General features: G+C 36.6%; 4 protein-coding genes and 1 long non-coding RNA gene across 6 annotated transcripts in view; 3 read left to right on the top strand and 2 right to left on the bottom strand.

Annotated features, from left to right (window-relative positions):
- Positions 1 to 404: 404 nt before the first annotated feature.
- LOC107601498 (N-alpha-acetyltransferase 15, NatA auxiliary subunit-like) lies at positions 405 to 1829 on the top strand. The gene is made up of 2 exons (XM_016293701.1): positions 405 to 535; positions 631 to 1829. The coding sequence occupies exons 1-2, from the start codon at positions 446 to 448 to the stop codon at positions 835 to 837; spliced, it is 297 nt and encodes a 98-aa protein (XP_016149187.1). The 5' UTR covers positions 405 to 445; the 3' UTR covers positions 838 to 1829.
- An 841-nt stretch (positions 1830 to 2670) lies between these two features.
- LOC107601496 (malate synthase, glyoxysomal-like) lies at positions 2671 to 9607 on the bottom strand. Its single transcript, XM_016293699.1, has 15 exons — positions 9382 to 9607; positions 9047 to 9175; positions 8651 to 8869; positions 8480 to 8570; positions 8268 to 8344; positions 7539 to 7649; positions 7386 to 7445; positions 7134 to 7290; positions 6856 to 7054; positions 5271 to 5349; positions 5067 to 5159; positions 4892 to 4964; positions 4731 to 4798; positions 4524 to 4654; positions 2671 to 3074 (listed from the first exon to the last, which is right to left on the bottom strand). Exons 1-15 carry the CDS (start codon positions 9385 to 9387, stop codon positions 2906 to 2908), a joined length of 1662 nt encoding a protein of 553 aa, XP_016149185.1. The 5' UTR covers positions 9388 to 9607; the 3' UTR covers positions 2671 to 2905.
- Positions 9608 to 9691: 84 nt separating this feature from the next.
- Positions 9692 to 12166, top strand: LOC107601495 (ras-related protein Rab-33B-like). The gene is made up of 2 exons (XM_016293697.1): positions 9692 to 10288; positions 11031 to 12166. The coding sequence occupies exons 1-2, from the start codon at positions 10061 to 10063 to the stop codon at positions 11511 to 11513; spliced, it is 711 nt and encodes a 236-aa protein (XP_016149183.1). The 5' UTR covers positions 9692 to 10060; the 3' UTR covers positions 11514 to 12166.
- A 1566-nt stretch (positions 12167 to 13732) lies between these two features.
- On the bottom strand, positions 13733 to 17562 carry LOC107601475 (uncharacterized). Of its 2 annotated transcripts, none has more exons than XM_016293655.1 (7): positions 17450 to 17562; positions 16985 to 17156; positions 16183 to 16242; positions 15958 to 16089; positions 15720 to 15866; positions 15555 to 15615; positions 13733 to 14035 (listed from the first exon to the last, which is right to left on the bottom strand). In XM_016293655.1, exons 1-7 carry the CDS (start codon positions 17521 to 17523, stop codon positions 13929 to 13931), a joined length of 753 nt encoding a protein of 250 aa, XP_016149141.1. In that variant the 5' UTR covers positions 17524 to 17562; the 3' UTR covers positions 13733 to 13928. The 2 variants fall into 2 exon arrangements, with proteins under 2 accessions (XP_016149141.1, XP_016149140.1); XM_016293654.1 differs by lacking the exon at positions 13733 to 14035 and adding an exon at positions 15088 to 15397.
- Positions 17563 to 19511: 1949 nt separating this feature from the next.
- LOC107601474 (uncharacterized) overlaps positions 19512 to 23737 on the top strand; it is a 7659-nt gene continuing 3433 nt past the window's right edge. Inside the window, exon 1 of the long non-coding RNA XR_001610936.1 lies at positions 19512 to 19950. This is a non-coding gene — a long non-coding RNA (uncharacterized lncRNA). The remainder of the gene's footprint in view (positions 19951 to 23737) is intronic.

Below are 23737 nucleotides of genomic sequence, written 5' to 3'. Positions count from 1 at the left end.
TAAATTGCACAGAAGCATATTTTGCAGTGTGCTCTTGTTTGTCTTTATGCAAAATATAATTTTTCAATTAAATGAATATTTTTCATTTTTAATAGATATTTTTGCATAAAATAATACCCAGACATTTAATCAAGAGATTAAATTGTTCCACCATTAAAGGATTGTTCATACTTGCAACAATTAAATCACTGGAGGTCACAGTCTCGCTGTACTGTTGGTTGCTCTTTGGTGTTTCTAATGGGTTCCTTATCAGACCAGTTCAGACAGTGGATCACTTGGTGATTGTTCAGTCACATTGCTGCTCATAAATTTGAACTACACCAATGGCCACTTTTGCTCATGTGACTTGCTTTTTTGCTGTGAAACCTTTTTAGTACGAGTGTGCTGCTAAATTCTTTTAGCTCTTCATTTAGCATCTGCCTTTTTGTTGTATGCAGCTGCTAAGATGATGGTCTTTCTGGACCCCTCCTCTGAGGGGATGGCTGCTGAGCTGGCTACCTCTTTGAACGAGTCCCTAACAGGCAGAACCATTCAGGTACAATAACCATAAACCGAACAGTATAAAATTTGTGATATTTCTCATGAAACGCATAATGCTACCTCTCTCATATTTGTATGTGTGAATATTAGACGTGTACCGAGGTGCTCCAGGCGTTGAGGGACGGCAGTCTGGGCTCGCAGCAGGAGAAAAATTTTGAATCGTATCGTGCGTCTTGCCATGGTATCTATCTTTATGCTTTAGCCTTCATGCCCCCCGGTTACCAGGACAACTCTGCGGTGACCACCAATGGAGACCTGTCCCCCTGCGACCATGAGGATATGCCCAATGAGATGTGAGCATTTCAGGAAGGGAGCAGGGTGGCCGTTTTATGGCCGTCAGCATTTTGAGACCAGACGCCCCACTGAGGTTGAGACTCTACTGCACTAACGAGACCACGGTTACCTTCCGCCTTCACTTCCACTCATGGAAGCGAGTGAGCAATAGGGGAAAATCCCGTTTTACTATTTTCTTCCCCTTTTTTTTTTTTTTTTTTTAATACGGCCAATGCCGTCTCTTATGCTAGAACAGAATAAATGGTATTAAAGAGAAATATTGATCAAGATGGTCACAGTGAACTCATTGGGCCTAATTCCTGTTTATCAGACACACATGCATTTTGATTCTCATGTTTTTAAGAGTAATTTATATAAGACAATATTAAAGAGAACCGAATAATGTCAGGAGGAGCAATACTTTTGGTCCTGGTTTGACTTGTGTGGTCGTGTGCCAAACCTGTGGGGCGGACCTTTAGAGGCAGATGACGGCACCTGTTGCGAGGGTACCTGGGAAGGGGGGTTGGGGGTGTGGGGAGTGTGGCAGTGAATTACTGTGTCTGGGAAGAAACGGTTCCAGGATCAGCCACCAGGGGGAGCCAGCAGTCGAAACCCACCATGTCTGCTGGGAGGAGACTGATGTTCAGTCAATAAGCTGATAACACAGTCAATTGAAAGGTCACCTGGAGTACTGAGGAGAGGCAGACGTGCATCTCTATTTTTAATTTTTTCCTCCATCCTGTGCTGCCTTTTGGTTTTTCAGTGAATGTCTTAGAGGTGGCAGTGGCTTCTGTTGGACCTGTAGGACTTTTACTGTGACTGTTTCTGTTGGGTTTATTTGGAATCTTTTTTTCCCCCTCCCACTCATTGTTTGGGTTCTTCTGTTGGTTTCAAACTTTGTTTGATTTTTTTTCACCATAATACAAAACTACATCAAACATAGCACTGTCTGAATTCTGAGAACATGTCCCATCATTTGACACTCACACAGTTACAAATAAAACAAAATAACATGACTGATGTACTTCTCTGATGTTTTTTTAATTTGCTCATTTGGTTGTGCACTGTAAGATGTGAGTTTCATCTCTTAAATACAGAACGCAAGAATTTGCAGGGGTTGCTAAAGTTAAAACAAACATACTTGCTGGTGAAAAGAGCTGGAATTTGTACCTATAAGTATTTATTTTTACTTTACTCATTTGGGCTTTACTTTTATTGGTTGTTTGCCAATAAGATGACTTTAAAATATATTCAAATGAATTACAGCCTTGATTCCTGTGGAATAGTAGTGGTTCTCAAGATTTTAATCCCCCCCATTGTCCACAACAATATTCATAGATTTTTCGTTGTGATTTCCTGGATATAAATTAAGTATAAGAATTTTGTTACTCAGAATTTCTACCCTGTAAATATTTTAAACTTGGAATAGCTATTTAAAAAATGTATATTCATTATAGTAGTTTTACAAATGTATTATCCATTATTTTTCCAGGTCTAATTCATATATATATATATATATATATATATATATATCCTTTTTTTTCAAATAGTTGTTGAGGGGCTAAAATAAAAGTAATCTTGATTGATTGATTGATTTAAAGTTATTTTGGCTTTTAAGTCATCTTGAGGTCTCCTGGTTGAGAACCACTGTGCTATAGATAAACGGAAGTACATTTCCTGTCCTTTTTTAGACTGTTATAAACCATCTTCATCATAATTATTTGTCTAAAATTTAGGTATAGAGAGTTTGAGAGTTCGTCTAATTCATATATATATATATATATATATATATATATTTCCTTTTTTTTCAAATAGTTGTTGAGGGGCTAAAATAAAAGTAATCTTGATTGATTGATTGATTTAAAGTTATTTTGGCTTTTAAGTCATCTTGAGGTCTCCTGGTTGAGAACCACTGTGCTATAGATAAACGGAAGTACATTTCCTGTCCTTTTTTAGACTGTTATAAACCATCTTCATCATAATTATTTGTCTAAAATTTAGGTATAGAGAGTTTGAGAGTTCACAAATGTTAAGATAACAAGCGTTCATGGTTGTATTATTATGCTTGTGATGTAGAAGTAATTTAGGCTCGTTAGAGTCTGGCTTTGGGCACCATGTCTGGCTGTCCGTTCTCATGTTGGCTCTGAGAGCTGAGGAAAGTGTGGTCCAGGTTAAGGTATGTGGTGAGGAACTCTGGGAAAACATTCTTCTGCACTATTTCTATAAACATGGACACAGCAGTCATCAACCTCTGTTTGTCCCTAAAAAGAGTGGAAGTAGAGAAAAGGTCAGTATTTCTCAATCTGAGTTCTTGGGCAATCACAGAGGTCCCATAGCTCTGTAACATTTACAATGTAAACTACTACTGTATTTGTTTACATTAGATGACAAAATCCATTAAATCTGTATTTTTTTAATCACATATATTTGCTTTAATTTTTGTTTTCAGTTTAGTTTTTAGTATTTATTTTTAGTAATATTTTAATTTCAGTTATAGTTTAGTAATTTTAGTAAGAGCTTATTTCAGTTAGTTGCAAAGGCAACATTTATTTTCATTAAGTTTTTTTCAAGTTTGTATTTTTATATATATATATATATATATATATATACACATACTACTGGTAAAAAGTTTGGGATCAGAATGATTTTTAATGTTTTTTACATGAGTTTCTTCTGCTCATCGAGGCTGCATTTATTTGATAAAAAATACAATATTGTGAAATATTATGTAAAATAATGTTTCTCTATTTTAATATACATTATAATGTAATTTATTCCTGTGATGCAAAGCTGAATTTTCAGCATCATTACTCCAGTCTAAAGTGTCACATGATCTTCAGAAATCATTCTAATATGCTGATTTATTATCACTGCTGGAAACTGTTGTGCTGCTAAATATTTTTTTGGAACCTGTGATACTTTTTTTCAGGATTCTTTGATGAATAAAAAGTTAAAAAGAAGCATTTATTTAAAATATAAATCTTTTCTAACAATATACACTACAGTTCAAAAGTTTGGGGGCAGTAGATTTTTATTCTTTCTTTTTTTTTTTGAAAGCATTGATGAAAATGCAATGAAAACATTGATCATTCTAATAATAAATCAGCATATTAGAATGATTTCTTAAGGATCATGTGACACTTTAGACTGGAGTAATGGCTGATGGAAATTCAGCTTTGCATCACAGAAATCAATTATATTTTAAAGGATATTAAAATAGAAACCATTATTTTATATTGTAATAACATTTAGCAAGATTACTGTTTTTTCTGTATTTTTGATCAAATAAATGCAGCCTTGACGAGCATAAGAGACTTCTTTAAAAAACATTACAAGTCTTACTGATCCCAAACTTTTGAACGGCAGTGTATATATTGTTTTAGTTAATGATAACACCGAGTTAGACTAATAAGGTATAGAACATTGAGAAAGAGTTTAATATTCATATAGTACTTTATTTTATTAGTATACAATTATTTTTTTTATTTTGTAAAATTAACATCTTTTTTATTTATTGTAATTGAACTATTGAACAATGATTTCTTCATACCGTCTCCAGGGACATCCTGTAACCATTGTAAAATCACTGTAATGCATGGTATTTTGTTGTGTGAATCCCACTTCATTTTCTGGTCACTATTTCTTGTTCAAGTCCAACAAATGTTTTCTCAATCCAATTTATTTACAAGCGTCTGTACAGCATTCTCTACCTGCTTGTTTGGCAATGTATGGCTGCCTTCAGATCTTCCTTCAGTCCTTCAGCCAAACTGCTGACAAGAGCTCGGGTCACTACTGTCCCATCATCCTCCAGTCTCACTTGGTGCCGGATCCACTGCCAAACCTGACAAATGCAGCCTCTTAAAGTAAGAGATAATATAACATTGTAGCATGAGAGCTGGACAGTGTTGTGAACCAACCTGAGATCTGGATATCTCTGCTGTTGCTGAATCCTCAACCTTCCCCAGATAGAAGAAATGACCTCTGCCTGTTGTACAAAGTTAATATTAATAAAACCTCCATTGATCACATAGCATAAAAGTGTTGTTTAAAAGGTCATAGGTGAAATAAAGTTTTGCACCTGAAAGCCAGGCTTCAATGAAGAGGACTCCTACAGCAATGTTATACCTCAGTCCGTACAGTGTTACTCCTCCCTATAGAAATATAAAGCACACAATACAAAGGCAACATCATTTTCACTCACCACACATTTATTAAAATGTTGACATGATTTGCAGTGATAGAATTCAACTGACCGCAGGCATAGTGAGCAAGTCTTCAGGGGTCACAGTGATGTCTGCACGCAGCTGCAGGAGTTGATTCTGACCATGAGAGTGAAGCTGAAACAGCTGTGCGAGAGAGAGAGAGATGATATGTTTTCCCATACTGTATGCGAGTGCTGTGATGGGGAAATCTATCAATGACTAGACAGAAATGAAGAACTTATGTGAGACACTTACTTTTTGCATGGGCTCAATCAGGTCCATGTCGTAGACCATGAAGCCATCAACTCCTGCCTTGATCTCCAGTAATTTAAGTCTAAAACAAAATAAGAATGATCATTTGCATGGAAAACAAATACAGAACCGTAATTGGTTGAGCTGTATTGATGTATTTCTTTGATTCGCACAATAATATATTAATGTTATGCATACTAAAATGACTATGACTGTGAGCCAAGAAAAACTTACCAGTCAAATAACTAGATAAATACAATCTGTGATGAATCTGGTGCATGCCCATGCAAAACAGGCCCAGCTAACAGGGAATGTTCTTAGAACTTTGGTGAACGTTCTGGCAAGGTTCTCTCAAAGTTACGAACAAACATTTTTCCAGTAACGTTAATATAATGTTCTTTCAAAGTCGTCTGGTCTTTCATAATGTTCTCAAAACGTTTGCACAAAAATGTGATTTATAACAGAACCGTAATTGGTTGAGCTGTATTGATGTATTTCTTTGATTCGCACAATAATATATTAATGTTACGCATACTAAAATGACTATGACTGTGAGCCAAGAAAAACTTACCAGTCAAATAACTAGATAAATACAATCTGTGATGAATCTGGCGCATGCCCATGCAAAACAGGCCCAGCTAACAGGGAATGTTCTTAGAACTTTGGTGAACGTTCTGGCAAGGTTCTCTCAAAGTTACGAACAAACATTTTTCCAGTAACGTTAATATAATATTCTTTCAAAGTCGTCTGGTCTTTCATAATGTTCTCAAAACATTTGCACAAAAATGTGATTTATACATCATTCATAGAACGTTTTTCTTGTAATATATTCATCATTCCCATAATATTTGCAAAATCAAATGTTCCCTTAACATTTGTGTGTGTGTGTATATATAAATATAGATATACTGTTTAAACCATTTAAAATACTGGATACTGGATATTTTAAATGTTCAGAGAACATTTAGAAATTATGTTGTCATAACTTAATGGGAAAGTTAGCATAACATTGTTTGAACATATTGTTAGCTGGGTTACAATGTTGTGGGTAAAAGCCAGGGCATCCCTAAGTAGCTGCTAAAGTATTCTGGGTTGTTTTAAAGGCATGCAATTGTTAGGGTGTTCTTGATGTTTGTTAGATGGTTTCACACAGTTCCAAGTCTGAAGAGCCCACCACCAAGGCTCTATTATATTGTGGTCCATAGATTTGGCTCGTGCCACTTCTTAAATGCAAATACATTGAATTTTCCCAGTTTTATTGTCTGTAAGGCAACATTTGTCAGCCTGATTGGTGCATTATTTAAGTTCCATAATACATCTTGGTGCAGAATACAGGTCAAATTTTAATACTTGAGGTTATGGAGTTGTTCAAATCCCCAACCCTAAGTTTGATCGATATAATAGTGATGCGGCCTTATTAGCATCAACGAAAATTTATGAAATTTAGATTAAATGCAAAAGCAATTAAGTTTATTTCATGTTTTATTCCATATTAGGATTTAGAAGTATGTGCCACTATATTCTGATTGCAAATATGGGTTGGATTCAAATCACTACAGAGCTTGTATTTGTTCTGGTTGTGTCTTGCCTGGTGACAGTTCTGAGTACAGTCTTGTAGAGGTCACTCGCTTTGTCTCTAGGCAACAGCAATGCTGCCATGCCTCCTGTTGCTAGGGCACCCCTGCGGTGACACGTCTGCACTAGAAGATCCATGTAGCTGTGCAGGAAACGCTTCTCCATATCCACATACTTACTGCGATCAGGGAGGAGGAAATCAGCCCGATGACCTAGAAAGCAAACCGTGGTCGCTAACGAGGAATTTGATTGAGTCTACTAGTCAAACTCGCAGAAAATGTATGCGCTGACCGAATTTGTTGACAAAGGAAGCTGAGTAATCCCAGATGCCACAGTTTAGACCAGCAGAGTGCTCCTTGAGCTCGTACAAAATCTCCTCCATCTCGAACGATGCCAGGACACACTCGATCAACACGGTGGCCTTTATACAGCCCGCTGGCAGGCCAAGCTACAAAACATTTTAGAATACATTAGAAATAAAATTCATGGCAGTTAAAACTGCAGCAGGATCATACAGTATGTAATCTCTGTCAACACTCGCACCTTCTTCTCAGTCCAGAAAAAAATCTGACTCCAGAGTCTGGCCTCCATGTAGCTTTCAACCTGCACAACAAAACATGAAGAGTTTCTAGAATATGTTTGATACTACATTGAAGTTCTGTTCTGTTAAATGGAGCAACGTGATCTGACACTGACCTTGGACAAGTAGAAAAAAGGGCCACTCTGGTTTTGAAGAAGTAGTTTTGCATTATGAAACATCAGCAGACCAAAATCAAACAATGGACCTGGAACCTCTCGACCATTCACCTACAAAGAAACAGATGCTCATACACTTCACACTACCAAGAAGGATATTTTAGTACTCAGGATTAGCTCATTTACAGCTAGAGTTATCTGATTTATCTTTAATTTTAATGAATAAAATGTTTCTCCAAACACCAATTTGGAGCAAAATAAACAGACACAAATGAAACAATTACTGACATAAATTAAGAGTAAAGAGCAATAACATGAATGTGAAGAGTTTTATTATGAATGGCTTTCACTGAAAACTTTTGAATTTAGTTTTAGTCATTTTTGAAATTTCATTTGAGACACACGTGAGGCTATGGGGCTTTTTTCATAGAATAACAATCTAAAGCAGGAAACAAGCAAAAGTCTCCATTTTCTCTATATTTACACTTAATGCTGTCTGGGAGAGGGAGCTAAAATTTTAAATAAACCTAATTTTCTTTTCTAAAGGAGTGGTTATGAATGATTATAATTTTAAACCAAGGAAAACCTTACAATAGATCATTAAATCATTATAAGGTGAAATGTGAAACTAGATCAATTTCAAACAAACCGACACGTGGTTTGGACAAACAAACAAAAACGCAGGAATAATCATCTGTGCCATTAAACCAGCTCACTACATATCCATACCATCATATTGTGCTCCACCATGTTCCATGCTCGAGGGCGGAGCATCAGCACTGGAGCCTGAGAAATGGGTGGTACATCTATTCAAAAGGAATATGACAGATTGTTACCACATGCTTTCCATACATCTCTGATGGGATTCTTGTGTTAAAGAATATTTAATTCATTACACTTCAGACAAAACAATTAGCAGAAGTTAGAATCATAAGACTCACCCTGAAACTGGTTGTGCACAGCCTGATAAACATTATAAATGCCCTTTATTTGATTGTGATATGTTGGGCAGTTGCCGTCATCAAAATCAATCTACAACAAAACAGAACAATAATACAATTACAACCAGAAATTTTAGTGTTTGTCATCTTATTTGCACAACTGAGTCCTACCTGTAACCCTTGGGCAGTAGATTTGAGTCCTATTATAAGTCGTTGTGTATCACAGGGTGAAAGGTCACCAACGTCCACATGTCTGCAGTGTAATCGGTCTGGAACTGGACTCACTCTCCAGCTAGGATCATTTCGGATGTGAGCTGTGTCCTTTAGAAAGCCTGGCAACTCTCCAGTCAGATCCAACTGAACTTTCCGGAGGACTCGTAAATTCAAAACCTTGCAAAGGAGTGATGACATCTTTTGATAAACACTCATCCAAAAAATAAACAAACAAACAAGCAAACATTGTTATGCTAGCCTATATAAGTAATTTGGGTTTCCTTAATAAGCATTACGGGGTTTAATCCTAATATAAATGATATAGAAGTTAAAGTGGTTTCCCCTTTAGCCTACCTGGTCAACCTCTGCTTGGAAGGTAGAGATGAGTTCAGACAGAAATAGCAGAGCATCAGAATTAAAAAGAGTATGAAACTCTCTCTCCAGTTCTGAGGGAGGCGCTTCCAGCTCAACACCTTGATGTACCTGTTTATCAGCACATTAAATCTGCATGATCTCCAGACACTGTCACCGAAACATCATTTAGTTCTGCACATTACCATTCACTGAGAGACACATGGTGACACAATTGCATATGTATAAATACATACAAATATAGGAACATACTGAAAATATATATTTTAATGAGTGTTACTGTTATTTTAAAGCAGGGACACAGTATGAGAACTTACCAACATTTTCCGCAGTCGTCCAGTGAATCTAGAGTTGGACTTTGATAAGTATCATTGCACTGTTTACTTTAAGCCACACATGACTATTAGTGTAGTGAGGTTTCTTTCGTGAACGAATCGGTGTTTATAACAAAGCTTTTAAGGGAACGAATCAGTAAACAAACTCGACTAAATCGTTTTAGTGCAATTCTCCTGCAATATTAAAAGCACAAATATCAACAAAGTCACTGGAAAGTAAAAACTTCCACCCCCTTTATTAAAATAAATTATATTACAATATAATAACTTCCATATTTATTTAGTTTGTGTGTGTGTGTTTTGTTTACTCCGTTTGCAGTAGTAAGTTTCCGTTTTGTTACGCTCTTTTGTGTGGAAGTACCAACCATAATGCGCTCAGTATTATGTGACTTATCGCGAGATTACAGTTATGTCAACGTCGTACGTGGCTACAGACCCAAACAGTGTAAGAAGAGTCCGCCAGGAATGCATCAGCAAAATGCGGAGTCTACCGGTCAGCACGTCAAATACAGTCCCCGACGTTTGAAACTCTGAGTTTTGCACATTAAGCTTGAGGTGAAGGGTTGAAGGTTAAACTAATCCTGCGTTTGAATCATTTATTTGACCCGTTAGCGTCAGTAGCTACATTTGCACTGTGCCATTCCGTCTATAGGAAGGCAGCATGGCAAATATCGAGAACTCCTTTGAATTTTGCTCATCTTTGACCTGCACTTCGCTGCCTCCCCCACGCACCCGAATCTTTAAAATCATCGTGATCGGAGACTCTGGAGTTGGCAAGACTTGCCTCACCTATAGATTCTGTGCGGGCAAGTTTCCAGACAAGACTGAGGCCACTATCGGGGTGGATTTTCGGGAGAAGGTTATTGAAATAGACGGAGAGAAAATCAAGGTGAGGATGCTTCTGATTTCAGGTTATTTTGCAAAATGACAAAATGTTAATGTCATCCTGTAAATCCTGACACATGAAATAATAGTCGGAATGTTTAAAATAGAACAGTTTAACGTTAGACTAAATAGATATGAAAAAGTTTGCATATGTGTTTTATGTTTTGTACCATATTTGATACATTGAGTTTGATTTTATTCAGAGGCCTAAAGTGAGAAAAATATGCATGTTGGGTAGATGTTGTTATTTATATGGCTAAAGGGTAAGATGACAATCTGATATCCTGTAATGTAAATAATTAAATCAGTTATAACAATATAGCAGAATACTTCAAATGTGTATAAATATCAGTTGTCAATATGAACTATTAATTAGCGTGCAGAATGAATGTACTAGATTGTGTACAATATGTTTTTCAGTTCTGATCTTGTTGAAAATGTACATATACAATAGGCTTTATAAGGTTGAAGAGATGGGCTAGTGTAATGCAGGGTTAGACTTCTTATTGTGACTCTCTATGCATTGGTGGTGCACCATTGCATTGGTCATAGTAGCCTTAGTATAACTAAATGTAAATTTCCAAAAACTCTCATGCACAAAACCCACACTTTAATCATAATACCTACCTGTGTTTGTCATTTATGCATGAACACACCTTGCATTCTCCTGCAATGTTAAAAGAACAAATATGCATGGTATGATACAAGTTGACTGCTAATAGTTCTCCCTTTTTCCACTCTATCAGGTCCAGTTGTGGGACACCGCAGGCCAGGAGCGCTTCCGAAAGAGTATGGTGCAGCACTACTACCGCAATGTCCACGCTGTGGTGTTTGTCTACGATGTCACCAATGCCGCTAGTTTCCGAAGCCTTCCGGCGTGGATCGAGGAGTGCCGTCAGCATGCCCTGGGTCAAGAGGTGCCCAGAATCTTGGTTGGCAACAAATGCGACCTGCGCCACGCTGCTCAAGTAAGCACAGACGTAGCGCAGCAGTTCGCCGATGCACACTCAATGCCTCTGTTCGAGACCTCTGCCAAGAACCCCTATGGAAACGACGACGGTGGTCGGAATAATAGTGACCACGTGGAAGCCATTTTTATGACGGTAGCGCACAAGCTGAAATCTCAGAAGCCGCTGGTGTTAAGTCAACTACCGTGCAGATCAGGAGATACTGTCACTCTCAGGAGGCAGGACGAGGAGGACAGGGGAACATGGGGCTGCGGTTGTTGAAGGAGCTAATGAAGGAGTCACCACTTTACAGGATGGAGGTGACAAAGGTGAAGCACCTTTTAAAGAAGCAGATTCAGAGGTGCTTTTGTGTCATCTGTGAAGGTCCAGGTCAAGGGTTTAGGACACAGGAGCATCTATTCTCAAGATTTCTTTTTGTATGTGATGTGCAGAATCTGGCCATTATTTTAAAGGGAAAAAACATTCGTCCATCACTCAAACCAGAGACTTTGAGAAGTTGCATGTAGGCCCATCTGCCTTACATATACAGTACAAGCTTCATCCGTTGTGTCAGTCTGTCTAGTTCATATCATATGCCACTGCCAAACACTCACTACATTTGCCTACTAGTTTTAGCCAGTTATGCAGTTCTGTAGGTGAATTGAACGATGAAATCATCGTACGCAACGTTGCTTTTTTCATCATATTTTAGAAACAATATTTTGCCACAATTAGATAAACTGTTCTGTTAAATCACTTCAGCCTCCCAGGTGAATCTGGTTTAGTGTGCGTGTTTGTTCTCATTCTATCTCACCCACAGACACTAAATGCAGGTTATTTATTAGTGCTGCTAATAGGTTTTAGACAAAATGAGGGATGAATTTAAAAGAAAAAAAGCTGATATCCTTGCCTTTCTGAAAAAGTTAGTCTTAGTCCACTGATCAGGTTTTATATGTAGTACTGCTTTGTTAGGCAAAATGAAAATGATCTGTAGTGTATAATCGCAGATTAGTATGAGCAACTCATTATTCATGGCATTACAATGTGCATGGCATAAATCTGAACAAAAGGTCTGATATCAATCTGTATTTCAGTAATGTAATCTGTCAGTACAAATATACAGAGATGCTAATGACTAAATTGTCTTTCCCTTCGGCTATCTTCTTTCCAACACTGATACGCAGAACGGAGTTGAATCCATTACAGGGATTATTCACTCATGTCATTATGTAACCACAGCTGGTCCTGTGGAGTGCATGAAAGAAGCTCAGGCATTACATGCTTTATTTGTTTTATGGGAAATTGCCAAAAAGAGGGTTTGCATATGATTTCTGGTAAATTTTGTTGATGTAGGTTGGTAAAGGGCCCGATTAGCTGATGCTTTGCATTGTTTTATTCAGGTACAATAATAGGGGAGCATGTGATTAGTTGAGGAATTGTGCACGAGTTGATGATGGCTCTTAAATATTTAAATGCAACATAAATGCATACTAAGACTTGTCTGTTTGTGCTTAATGATTTGCCCCTGGGTGCTTACAGGTTTATATCTTATTTATCTGCCATAAACATCATGAGCATTCATGATTTTTGTAGGTTCATGCTGAACTGGTCTTGATAAAAACACTCTTGGTCTGGATTCTCTTCATTGTTGTCTGTACTGATTTTTCTCTTTTCAAGTGTCAAGTTTCAATTTTCTCTTTTCACCATTTCAAGTGTCCTTCAGAATTTAATTCTGTATTTTATTTCTGTCTGTTTTTATACAGTCTGTCTTTAACACAATAACACAGTTAACAATGTAAAATATGAGCAGATCTCAAAAATCCACAAAAACAATGTTACAGCTGGAAATATTCAAATGCAGATAATATATGGAAGATTATTAACATGCTTAAGTGTTACATTTTTATTATTTGTAATAGTTTATTATTCTTAGGATAATTATGCATCTTTGCAACTAAAGTGTATGAGCCAATTCATGATATCAGGAGTCAGCAGTTGATAAAATAACACCTTGCTATGCCTGAACTCAAACATGCACAACATATATTTACTAGTCATTTGTCTGATACAACTCATGCCTTTAATGTTGGTCAGTGAGTGATATAGTTTTGAGAAAATAAACCATCAATCCACTATAATCAAAGGAGTACAAAAGAAATCAATGCTTGTGATTTTGGTTTTAACGGTTTCAATGTTTTACTAAAAATAAAGTACCACATCTATGAATTTCAGCTGACGGGTATTGTGCTTTATTGGTCTAATTAAAGAGTACATTTGGAAACTTGATGTTCAGAAACTAGAAACTTATTTGAAAGTAATGACATTGCAAAAATGATACTGTCCCTTGGTATGTTATCATAATCTGAACATCCATTAAAATTGGAGGTTTGTAAATTCATAAAGGGGCAAATAGGATACTGAATTTGTAAAATATTGTTTATTGTAAAACATATACATACAGGTTTATGTGTGCAAAAATATCAGTCTGTCATGTAAAAAAAAGTATAAAGCCAAGGCACATGCATTAAGAAAAAAACACACTGAAAGATCATATTAAAATATGGCACTGATAACTTAAACATCAAGAAACAAATTTAAAGTTGATTTGAAACAAGCAGGCTTGATAATCTTTGTGGGGAAAATTAATGAACTATTTCATATTTTCCCCAGACACACACATAAAAAAATAATCAATTACTATGCTAGTCTGCTATATGGTGGAAGCATGGAAAGGTCTTGTTGTTCCTGTACAGGACAGTGATCCATGAATGACATGGTGGAGTTAAAGATTCGCTCATCTCCATCTGCATGAGGCAAAATAAAATCTCATTACAGTCAGCCACATCCTCACTAGCATCATCATAATGGCATACATTGTGGCTCATATTGCAGATGACTTACGAAATATGATTTTGTCATCTCAGTGCACAAACCTACTCCAACAACACATCTCTCACGTACCTTGCCAAGAGCATACAAGTTCAGTTGGAGTAACAGGGTCATTCTGAGGAATTAGAAACTCCTGTAAAATACACAACCATGCAGTAATTAACACTCTTTTCACCATTTCAAGTGTCCTTCAGAATTTAATTCTGTATTTTATTTCTGTCTGTTTTTATACAGTCTGTCTTTAACACAATAACACAGTTAACAATGTAAAATATGAGCAGATCTCAAAAATCCACAAAAACAATGTTACAGCTGGAAATATTCAAATGCAGATAATATATGGAAGATTATTAACATGCTTAAGTGTTACATTTTTATTATTTGTAATAGTTTATTATTCTTAGGATAATTATGCATCTTTGCAACTAAAGTGTATGAGCCAATTCATGATATCAGGAGTCAGCAGTTGATAAAATAACACCTTGCTATGCCTGAACTCAAACATGCACAACATATATTTACTAGTCATTTGTCTGATACAACTCATGCCTTTAATGTTGGTCAGTGAGTGATATAGTTTTGAGAAAATAAACCATCAATCCACTATAATCAAAGGAGTACAAAAGAAATCAATGCTTGTGATTTTGGTTTTAACGGTTTCAATGTTTTACTAAAAATAAAGTACCACATCTATGAATTTCAGCTGACGGGTATTGTGCTTTATTGGTCTAATTAAAGAGTACATTTGGAAACTTGATGTTCAGAAACTAGAAACTTATTTGAAAGTAATGACATTGCAAAAATGATACTGTCCCTTGGTATGTTATCATAATCTGAACATCCATTAAAATTGGAGGTTTGTAAATTCATAAAGGGGCAAATAGGATACTGAATTTGTAAAATATTGTTTATTGTAAAACATATACATACAGGTTTATGTGTGCAAAAATATCAGTCTGTCATGTAAAAAAAAGTATAAAGCCAAGGCACATGCATTAAGAAAAAAACACACTGAAAGATCATATTAAAATATGGCACTGATAACTTAAACATCAAGAAACAAATTTAAAGTTGATTTGAAACAAGCAGGCTTGATAATCTTTGTGGGGAAAATTAATGAACTATATTTCATATTTTCCCCAGACACACACATAAAAAAATAATCAATTACTATGCTAGTCTGCTATATGGTGGAAGCATGGAAAGGTCTTGTTGTTCCTGTACAGGACAGTGATCCATGAATGACATGGTGGAGTTAAAGATTCACTCATCTCCATCTGCATGAGGCAAAATAAAATCTCATTACAGTCAGCCACATCCTCACTAGCATCATCATAATGGCATACATTGTGGCTCATATTGCAGATGACTTACGAAATATGATTTTGTCATCTCAGTGCACAAACCTACTCCAACAACACATCTCTCACGTACCTTGCCAAGAGCATACAAGTTCAGTTGGAGTAACAGGGTCATTCTGAGGAATTAGAAACTCCTGTAAAATACACAACCATGCAGTAATTAACAGCTCAATCTTGTATTCAGTATATTAACTTTAAAACACTGAGGTTTTCTTGTGTTACAAAAGAGCTCACCCACCATGCCATTTGCTGAGTCGTAGCAGCCGCAAAGCGGCAGACTGCGGCAGCCAACATATGCAATGAGAGAAGAAAAGAGCAAGGACCCCATGCAGGCCACCAGAAGGGTGCCGTTTGCGCCTTTCACCATCCGGCTGAGGACAAACCTCTACACAGGACACAGCTTTATCAAATACTTCTATATTTTAAGCTAAGTGTATAACAGATGGGAAAGTAAACATGGTTGGGTGTGACTGTACCACTTCAGGGATAGGATGGGCATGGAAGATCTCATCATCCTCTTCTCCATAGCTGAGAGTGACGCAAGCATAAACGAAGACAATCACAACAGCAAAAAGCGACATCACAGATGATACGATCATGACATTTACCTAAAAGGTATTAATGAGAGCGTGTTAATATCAACAGGTAGAAAGAGACAACTGTCAGGAAAAATACTTTGGATTAGACGGATAAGAAACTACCAAAACTGGGTTTTTCTTCTGGGATGCAAAGAGAGCAAGCACACCAGGGGCAGCCATAAGCTAAAAGAGGAGGAAAAAGTGAAATGAGCTTTACAGAATCATATGGAGCCCCTCAAGGGTGATGGTAAATAAAATGAGATGGGAGAAAAAAATATATACATTTCAATGCTTTTGTATTTTCTCTCAAAACTTTTGCATTCCCCTAAGAAACTTTGAGATGGAAATAATATGAGGTGGGAGGAAAAACTATATTTACAGGGCGTTCGCGAGAGAATGCAGTTTCTCAGGGGAATGCAATCACTTTGCAAGAGAATGCAGAAGCATTTTTCCTACCATCACATTTTTTTTTTCCATCACCAGTCCCGTTAGGGGCCTTGTAGAATCACCATCTCTCAGTGCACAAAGATGCTACAAGAGGATGAATACAGGTTAAGAGGGACACCTAGGCCTAACCCTCTTTATTATTATTGTATCTAATCTTCTATTACTAAAAATCAGCATTAATAAGTTCATCCTATTCCACATTCAGACAGCAGTAAGAAACATTACAGTAAATTGACAAAGGAAAATCATGTTAACATGATAAAATAGCGAAATGTGGTATGTTTTAATATGGGATACAGCAGTGAATTCTATCATCCTAACATAAGTGTCATATTATATTTTGTTTATGAGACCTTGACACTGTCCCAGTTTGCTAACAGTAGGCCCATCTAAACATGGCAAACTAGGATGGTGCATTATTGATTAACGGAGGAAGCCATTTAAGTCATTTTAAATGGTCCGTTTTAAGGTTTCTTACCAGTCCAGCCCAGAGTGGAGCTCTAGTTTCACTCAGAGTAGTGCTCTTGCGGAAGACTGCATCCATAAAGCCGCAAACCACGCAAAGCCCCGCGCACGCCACCTGAAGGATGCCGAGGACCACCACACTCTTCTGATTGAAGATGAAATACCTGTAACGGTCCATCTCAGGCCTTCAGCGGAGAGAAAAGAATCAAGGAGAAGGGAATGTAATTTTATGTTGATGTATATCATTTAAAAGAGAAAATCTTTCCCTATTATGTCGCTGACGAGCTGTATCCTTTATCAAACGTTTAATGACTTAAAACCGTCACGACCGCTTTCCTTTGTGCGTTGATTCTGAAACTACAAAACCACTTTACTAACTTACTTTTACTAAACGCTATAATTAAGCTATGCTACACCCGATTTCATCTGTATAAAATGGTGTATAAGTCCTATAAATTAGAATAAATGTAGTATTTACCTGTGCCGTTTTTCCTTTATCACTTCCGGACCGCTTATGTTTGGAAGCAAGCGGTGAAACCCAGCGTCACTCATTAACCTGGCGCGCGCGCAGGTGCAGCACGATGACCACGCCCTCACAGTGTGGATATTTACAGTGTTGACCTAATTACCTGGGCATTAAACATTCCTCCATTTTGGCTTGGATACAACCCGATTCATATTTTCTAAATTTTATCATTATATTATAGCAGAGAACACTGAAAATATGAGTCAAATTGTGCTCTATGCTGGAGTTTTTATTGATAAATCTTTGTTGACAGCTTTTGCATATTGAAGTTCAGTTCAGTAGAAAGATTTCTCTTTAACTTGTGCCTTTTTCTCAAATACTGTACCTTCTGTTCAGTCTTTTCCCCATATACACAGTACACCTTACTTAATTTTAATGGTGTAAATCTTTCAGTTTTTCTTGAAAAAAAATCATGTAAATAAACAGCTTTGTCTGTGTAATACTGTACCTCGAGACTACTAGAGCCTACACTCTTGAAAATAAAGGTGCTTCAAAAGGTTCTTCAAGCGATGCCATAGAAGAACCATTTTTGGTTCCACAAAGAACCATTCAGGCAAAGGTTCTTTAAAGAACCTTTGCCTGAATGGTTCTTTGTGGAACCAAAAATGGTTCTTCTATGGCATCGCTTGAAGAACCTTTTGAAGCACCTTTATTTTTAAGAGTGTATTTAAACATAACTGTAGCTGTTCGCACATGCAAAAAAAAAGAGAACAAATTGGTTTACAATACAAGAATAATTGTTGGTAATATAAACATAAAAAACATCTATATTTTCGGTTCTTAGGGGAAACATGGACAGAGCAGCAAAATAAACTATACTGGTTTAATACTGCATAGTTTTCACAAGTTGTGGTAAAGTGTTTGTATACCTCAAGAAATAGTGACAACGGTTTTTAAAACTTTCAAACTCCACTCCACTTCATCGATTTCAGACAAAATGCCTTTTAAATCACTTGCTCTTTTTCAGTCTCTGTATTCTTGCAGTGCAACCAAATCAGTCACCAACTGACACACATACTAGTCCTTCACTCTCTAGAACCATAGAATTTTGCAGCTTGCTCAGTGATCTGAGTGAGGATTTGACATTTGCAATCCTTGTAAACTGATGAAGATGCTGGAAATCAGTTCAAGAGTGATTAGATGTTAGTGTTAGCTGCAAGGAGGTTGAAGAACAAAGGTAGCGTTTCTGGTGCAGTTACAGACTGGGATGGGAGATCATGTTTTTTCAGGACAGTGGTAGTGAGAGGAGTCTTAGCAGGTCTCGTCAGCATCTTTTCCAGACTCCCTCTGCTGAAACTACACCAATTGTTTTGTGTACCATTCTGGTGCCTCTGGACCAGACTTCCCCGATGACTCATGGTCATAACCATAAGCAACAGTGAGTTCTTCATCTTTCTCCACAGCACGGATTGCTCGGATGCATTTTATTACCCCAAAACGAGAATGGACGTAGCTTGACAGGTAAAAACAGCATGATTTACCACATGGGTTATGGGACTAACATGGGTTAGTCATGGGCAGGGTGCGAATTACCGGGGGGAGGTGGGGGGGAAGCTTCAGCAGGGCAGAAATGACAGTTCCCGGCGCACAGTCTGACATAATCAGCGCTGAACGCCCAGCACAGATTTCCAGTTACTCAAGAGCGCTGTGCTCCAGCGTAGGAACATTCGAATCATCTTGGAGAATCGGTTCATTTGGACAATTCACTTCTATCAACTAGTTAAAAATGATTAACCGAGTTGAGTCTTCTTCAAAACTAGGATCGGAAACCCGAGAAAAAATAACGTAACCGAATGATTTTCATGGCAGTTAATCTTTGTCAAACGTTAATTTTTTTAACCGATGTGGACGAAACCCTGCTAAAACACTCTGACAATGTCACCACGACCCTTTCTAAAAAAAAGTTGTTTATCATATAAGTTGTTGTTTATAAATATGTTACAAAAAACAAAACAAAAAATAAAAGTTTTAGTCTACTCCCAAACAAAATCCTTAGTTGAATCTGACAGGTCGATGTGCGAACTGATTCGAACGAATCAGATTAAAACTAAAGATTGTTGAGGCACTTTAAAAGGAGCGACTGCTTGAAAATTTTGTTTGTAAATTTGTAAATGTAGTTGAATCGAAGTATTGTGGGGCCTTAATTAGTTCAGAAGCACACGAGACATAAATGCAATTCGTTGTCATTCCCAACTCGTACTGTTATTAGACTTGAACGGTGGAATAGCTGGCGATCCGATATGCGTAGATATGTTACACCCCGTGTAAACTTTAGACCGGAACTTCCTGATCTCTAAAACAGAAGGTGCAGTATAGGCGGAGACCTAATTTCACAACTTTGTGGCGAGACCTTGTCTAAAAAGGAGTTGTATAGGACCATATCACCACAAATATGACTTCGGATGTGCCAGTTCTCCTCGCAGCAGTGTCGATACTGTCTGCTCTCCACCTGGGTAAGCAGCTCATCCTCTGCTCCATCAAAAATGACAAGCGTTCAGTCACTGCACTTCTACAGTAAACTGGACTGTTCAACCTTTAAAAAATCGAAGACTCTTAAAATCTCATACAGGTCGTTTTTAAATTCAGCAAGTTTTTTTTTATTTTTTACATTTGCTACAGTAGCCTGTATGGGTCTTTGGAGAGATCAGTCCTTGATGTTAAATTATAGGTTATTTTGATCAGTTTCTGCGTTTCTTTAATACATTTATCCTTTTTTAAAGAACTATTTGATGTATATAATTAAACACAAAAATCAACAATAGTTTGTTGAACGTAAAAAGTTTTTAAGGCATCAGGCCATTTTTATTTAGAATTAAACTAATGTGTTGCATTTGATAAATTGATCATTTTGATTTGAATTTTAAAATGTTGAAAAGATTTGTTAAAAGTCAATGACAGCTCTCTGTAGAACATAATGACCTCTTTGTTTTTCATAACCCCTGCCAAAACCAGTACATTGTGTAAATCAGATCAGGTCAAAGGTTACTAAAATAATGTTTGATTCTAGGGTCATAGTGAGCTATTTCAAGATAACTCAGCTAATAAGTCACAAATCAAAAAGGTTAATATGTACCTTAATGTACAACTATGAAATTTTTGGGGTAAATAAGGTACAAAGATGTCCTTTTAAGGGTGCTGTCCCAGTGACATGCTGTTGTATTTCTTTCTTTCTTTCTTTCTCTCTCTCTCTCTCTCTCTTTCGTCTGTTTTATAATCATATATAATAATATAAGCATAAAGCATATAAAGCAAAAAAGGTATGATTAAAAATAAAACCTGTCAATTAGACGAGGGAAAAAACAGGTATAACACTAGACATTCCGTCCCCCCCACCTTTGAAATGATGGCTACGCCCCTGCTCTGCTCCATCAAAAATGACAAGCGTTCAGTCACTGCACTTCTACAGTAAACTGGACTGTTCAACCTTTAAAAAATCGAAGACTCTTAAAATCTCATACAGGTCGTTTTTAAATTCAGCAAGGTTTTTTTTATTTTTTTACATTTGCTACAGTAGCCTGTATGGGTCTTTGGAGAGATCAGTCCTTGATGTTAAATTATAGGTTATTTTGATCAGTTTCTGCGTTTCTTTAATACATTTATCCTTTTTTAAAGAACTATTTGATGTATATAATTAAACACAAAAATCAACAATAGTTTGTTGAAAGTAAAAAGTTTTTAAGGCATCGGGCCATTTTTATTTAGAATTAAACTAATGTGTTGCATTTGATAAAGTGATCATTTTGATTTGAATTTTAAAATGTTGAAAAGATTTGTTAAAAGTCAATGACAGCTCTCTGTAGAACATAATGACCTCTTTGTTTTTCATAACCCCTGCCAAAACCAGTACATTGTGCAAATCAGATCAGGTCAAAGGTTACTAAAATAATGTTTGATTCTAGGGTCATAGTGAGCTATTTCAAGATAACTCAGCTAATAAGTCACAAATCAAAAAGGTTCTGATCTTCATACCTAGTGTGTCACAACTGAGAGATAGTCAGCATATTTGTGCTGTTTCAGGTCAACAGGGAGAACTGGGTCTTCTTATTAATACAAATTGTCCTGAGGAACATTAAAACTTTATTGGTGGTCACCCTGTCCTTTGCATTCATATTTGCACATTTGTGAACATATTAGAACTTATGTGTTGAATTTAAAAGGAATTAATAAACCAATAAACTCTTAAATCTTTTATCTTAAATCCAGCTTTTATCAGGAAATTTGCATCACCTTTCCATGTGTCACATTGTTATCACATAAGTAAAAAAAAAAAATCTGTGTAAAAATGTAGTTACCATGCACTTGCTTTAGACGAACCTTGCAATTATATTTTCATGTACCATTCAATACACCAAATCATTAACTTAGTATTGACGCCAAGTACTTTAACTGCACTTAAAAATGTATTGTCTTGAAATGATTGGCTGTGGTTGTAACACGTTTTACAACAACAGGACATTTCCCCTTGTTTCCTGCCTTGTCCACTGAAGAAACTTCCAAATCTTCAAGGCAGCAGATTCCAGAATAATGCAAAAGGGTTGCATTGTAGCCATTTTCATCTAGACCATCATATAGAGTTAGGTTGATAAAACTTGGACCCACGGAATAAATTTGGGTGTGATCAATTCCTGAACCGTCGACATCTGACATAATATAAGTCACTTCCAAGATTGTATTTCCACATGACAAAAGACAATCTGAACTCTCATTTACCACCCGACACATTGGTGGAGTAAAATCTGTTACCTGAAAAGAAAAGAAATGATATTTCTTTCAATTAAATGCCATAGTAACTGCCTATCAAAGGAGAAGTAAAGCTGTAGAGACTAATAGCAGATAACTGGACTATTAAAAGCTGAATTGCCCATTTTACAACTGTTTACATTACACCTACAACAAACAGAAGTTGTACTTACATTCAGTATAACATCTTGTCTTTCTCTTTTTACCATGTCAGCATCTTTGATTGCTTCATTCTCTCTGATGACATCATCACGGTGTGGAAAAGCCTGTGACCATTCAGTCAGCATACAGAGAAAGACTGTCTTTGCAATCTGAACCATTCTGGTCAACTGTGAAAAGATAAATAAATAATTAAATACATATATACAGTGACAGTCATTGCCAAAAGTTTTGGCATTGACATATATTTTGTGTTTTGCAAAGTTTGCTGCTTAAGCTGTTGTGGTGTTCATTCACATTGTTTCTGTTAGGTTGATAAAACTTGGACCCACGGAATAAATTTGGGTGTGATCAATTCCTGAACCGTCGACATCTGACATAATATAAGTCACTTCCAAGATTGTATTTCCACATGACAAAAGACAATCTGAACTCTCATTTACCACCCGACACATTGGTGGAGTAAAATCTGTTACCTGAAAAGAAAAGAAATGATATTTCTTTCAATTAAATGCCATAGTAACTGCCTATCAAAGGAGAAGTAAAGCTGTAGAGACTAATAGCAGATAACTGGACTATTAAAAGCTGAATTGCCCATTTTACAACTGTTTACATTACACCTACAACAAACAGAAGTTGTACTTACATTCAGTATAACATCTTGTCTTTCTCTTTTTACCATGTCAGCATCTTTGATTGCTTCATTCTCTCTGATGACATCATCACGGTGTGGAAAAGCCTGTGACCATTCAGTCAGCATACAGAGAAAGACTGTCTTTGCAATCTGAACCATTCTGGTCAACTGTGAAAAGATAAATAAATAATTAAATACATATATACAGTGACAGTCATTGCCAAAAGTTTTGGCATTGACATATATTTTGTGTTTTGCAAAGTTTGCTGCTTAAGCTGTTGTGGTGTTCATTCACATTGTTTCTAGATTATTGTGTAGAGTGATCAGATGCATTTGAAATAATTGCTAATAGCTTAATTGGCCAAAAAATGATTTTTTCACAAAAAAACAAATTTCACCGTTTCTTGATCCTGACACAAAATTACCAGCTAACATTAATTGACTAATCATATCAGCAGCACATGTGAAAGTGTGAATGAGTACTAGTCAGGTAAAATCACTACCATACTAATTAGATTGTAAGAGCAGACTGATTGCTATAAATTGTGTCCAATCATTGTGTTCTTGTTAGCAATGGTTAACTCCAAAGAAACACGTGCAGCCATCATCACTTTGCATCAAAATGGCCTCACATGCAAGGAAATTGCTACAAAGAATATTGCACCTGAAAGAACCATTTACCGGATCATCAAGAACTTCAAGGAGAG

The sequence above is a fragment of the Sinocyclocheilus grahami genome, unplaced genomic scaffold, assembly GCF_001515645.1.
Source record: "Sinocyclocheilus grahami isolate Dianchi unplaced genomic scaffold, SAMN03320097.WGS_v1.1 scaffold306.1, whole genome shotgun sequence".
In the NCBI taxonomy this organism is placed as follows: Eukaryota; Metazoa; Chordata; class Actinopteri; order Cypriniformes; family Cyprinidae; genus Sinocyclocheilus; species Sinocyclocheilus grahami.
This window is presented reverse-complemented; position numbering and strand designations above follow the sequence as displayed.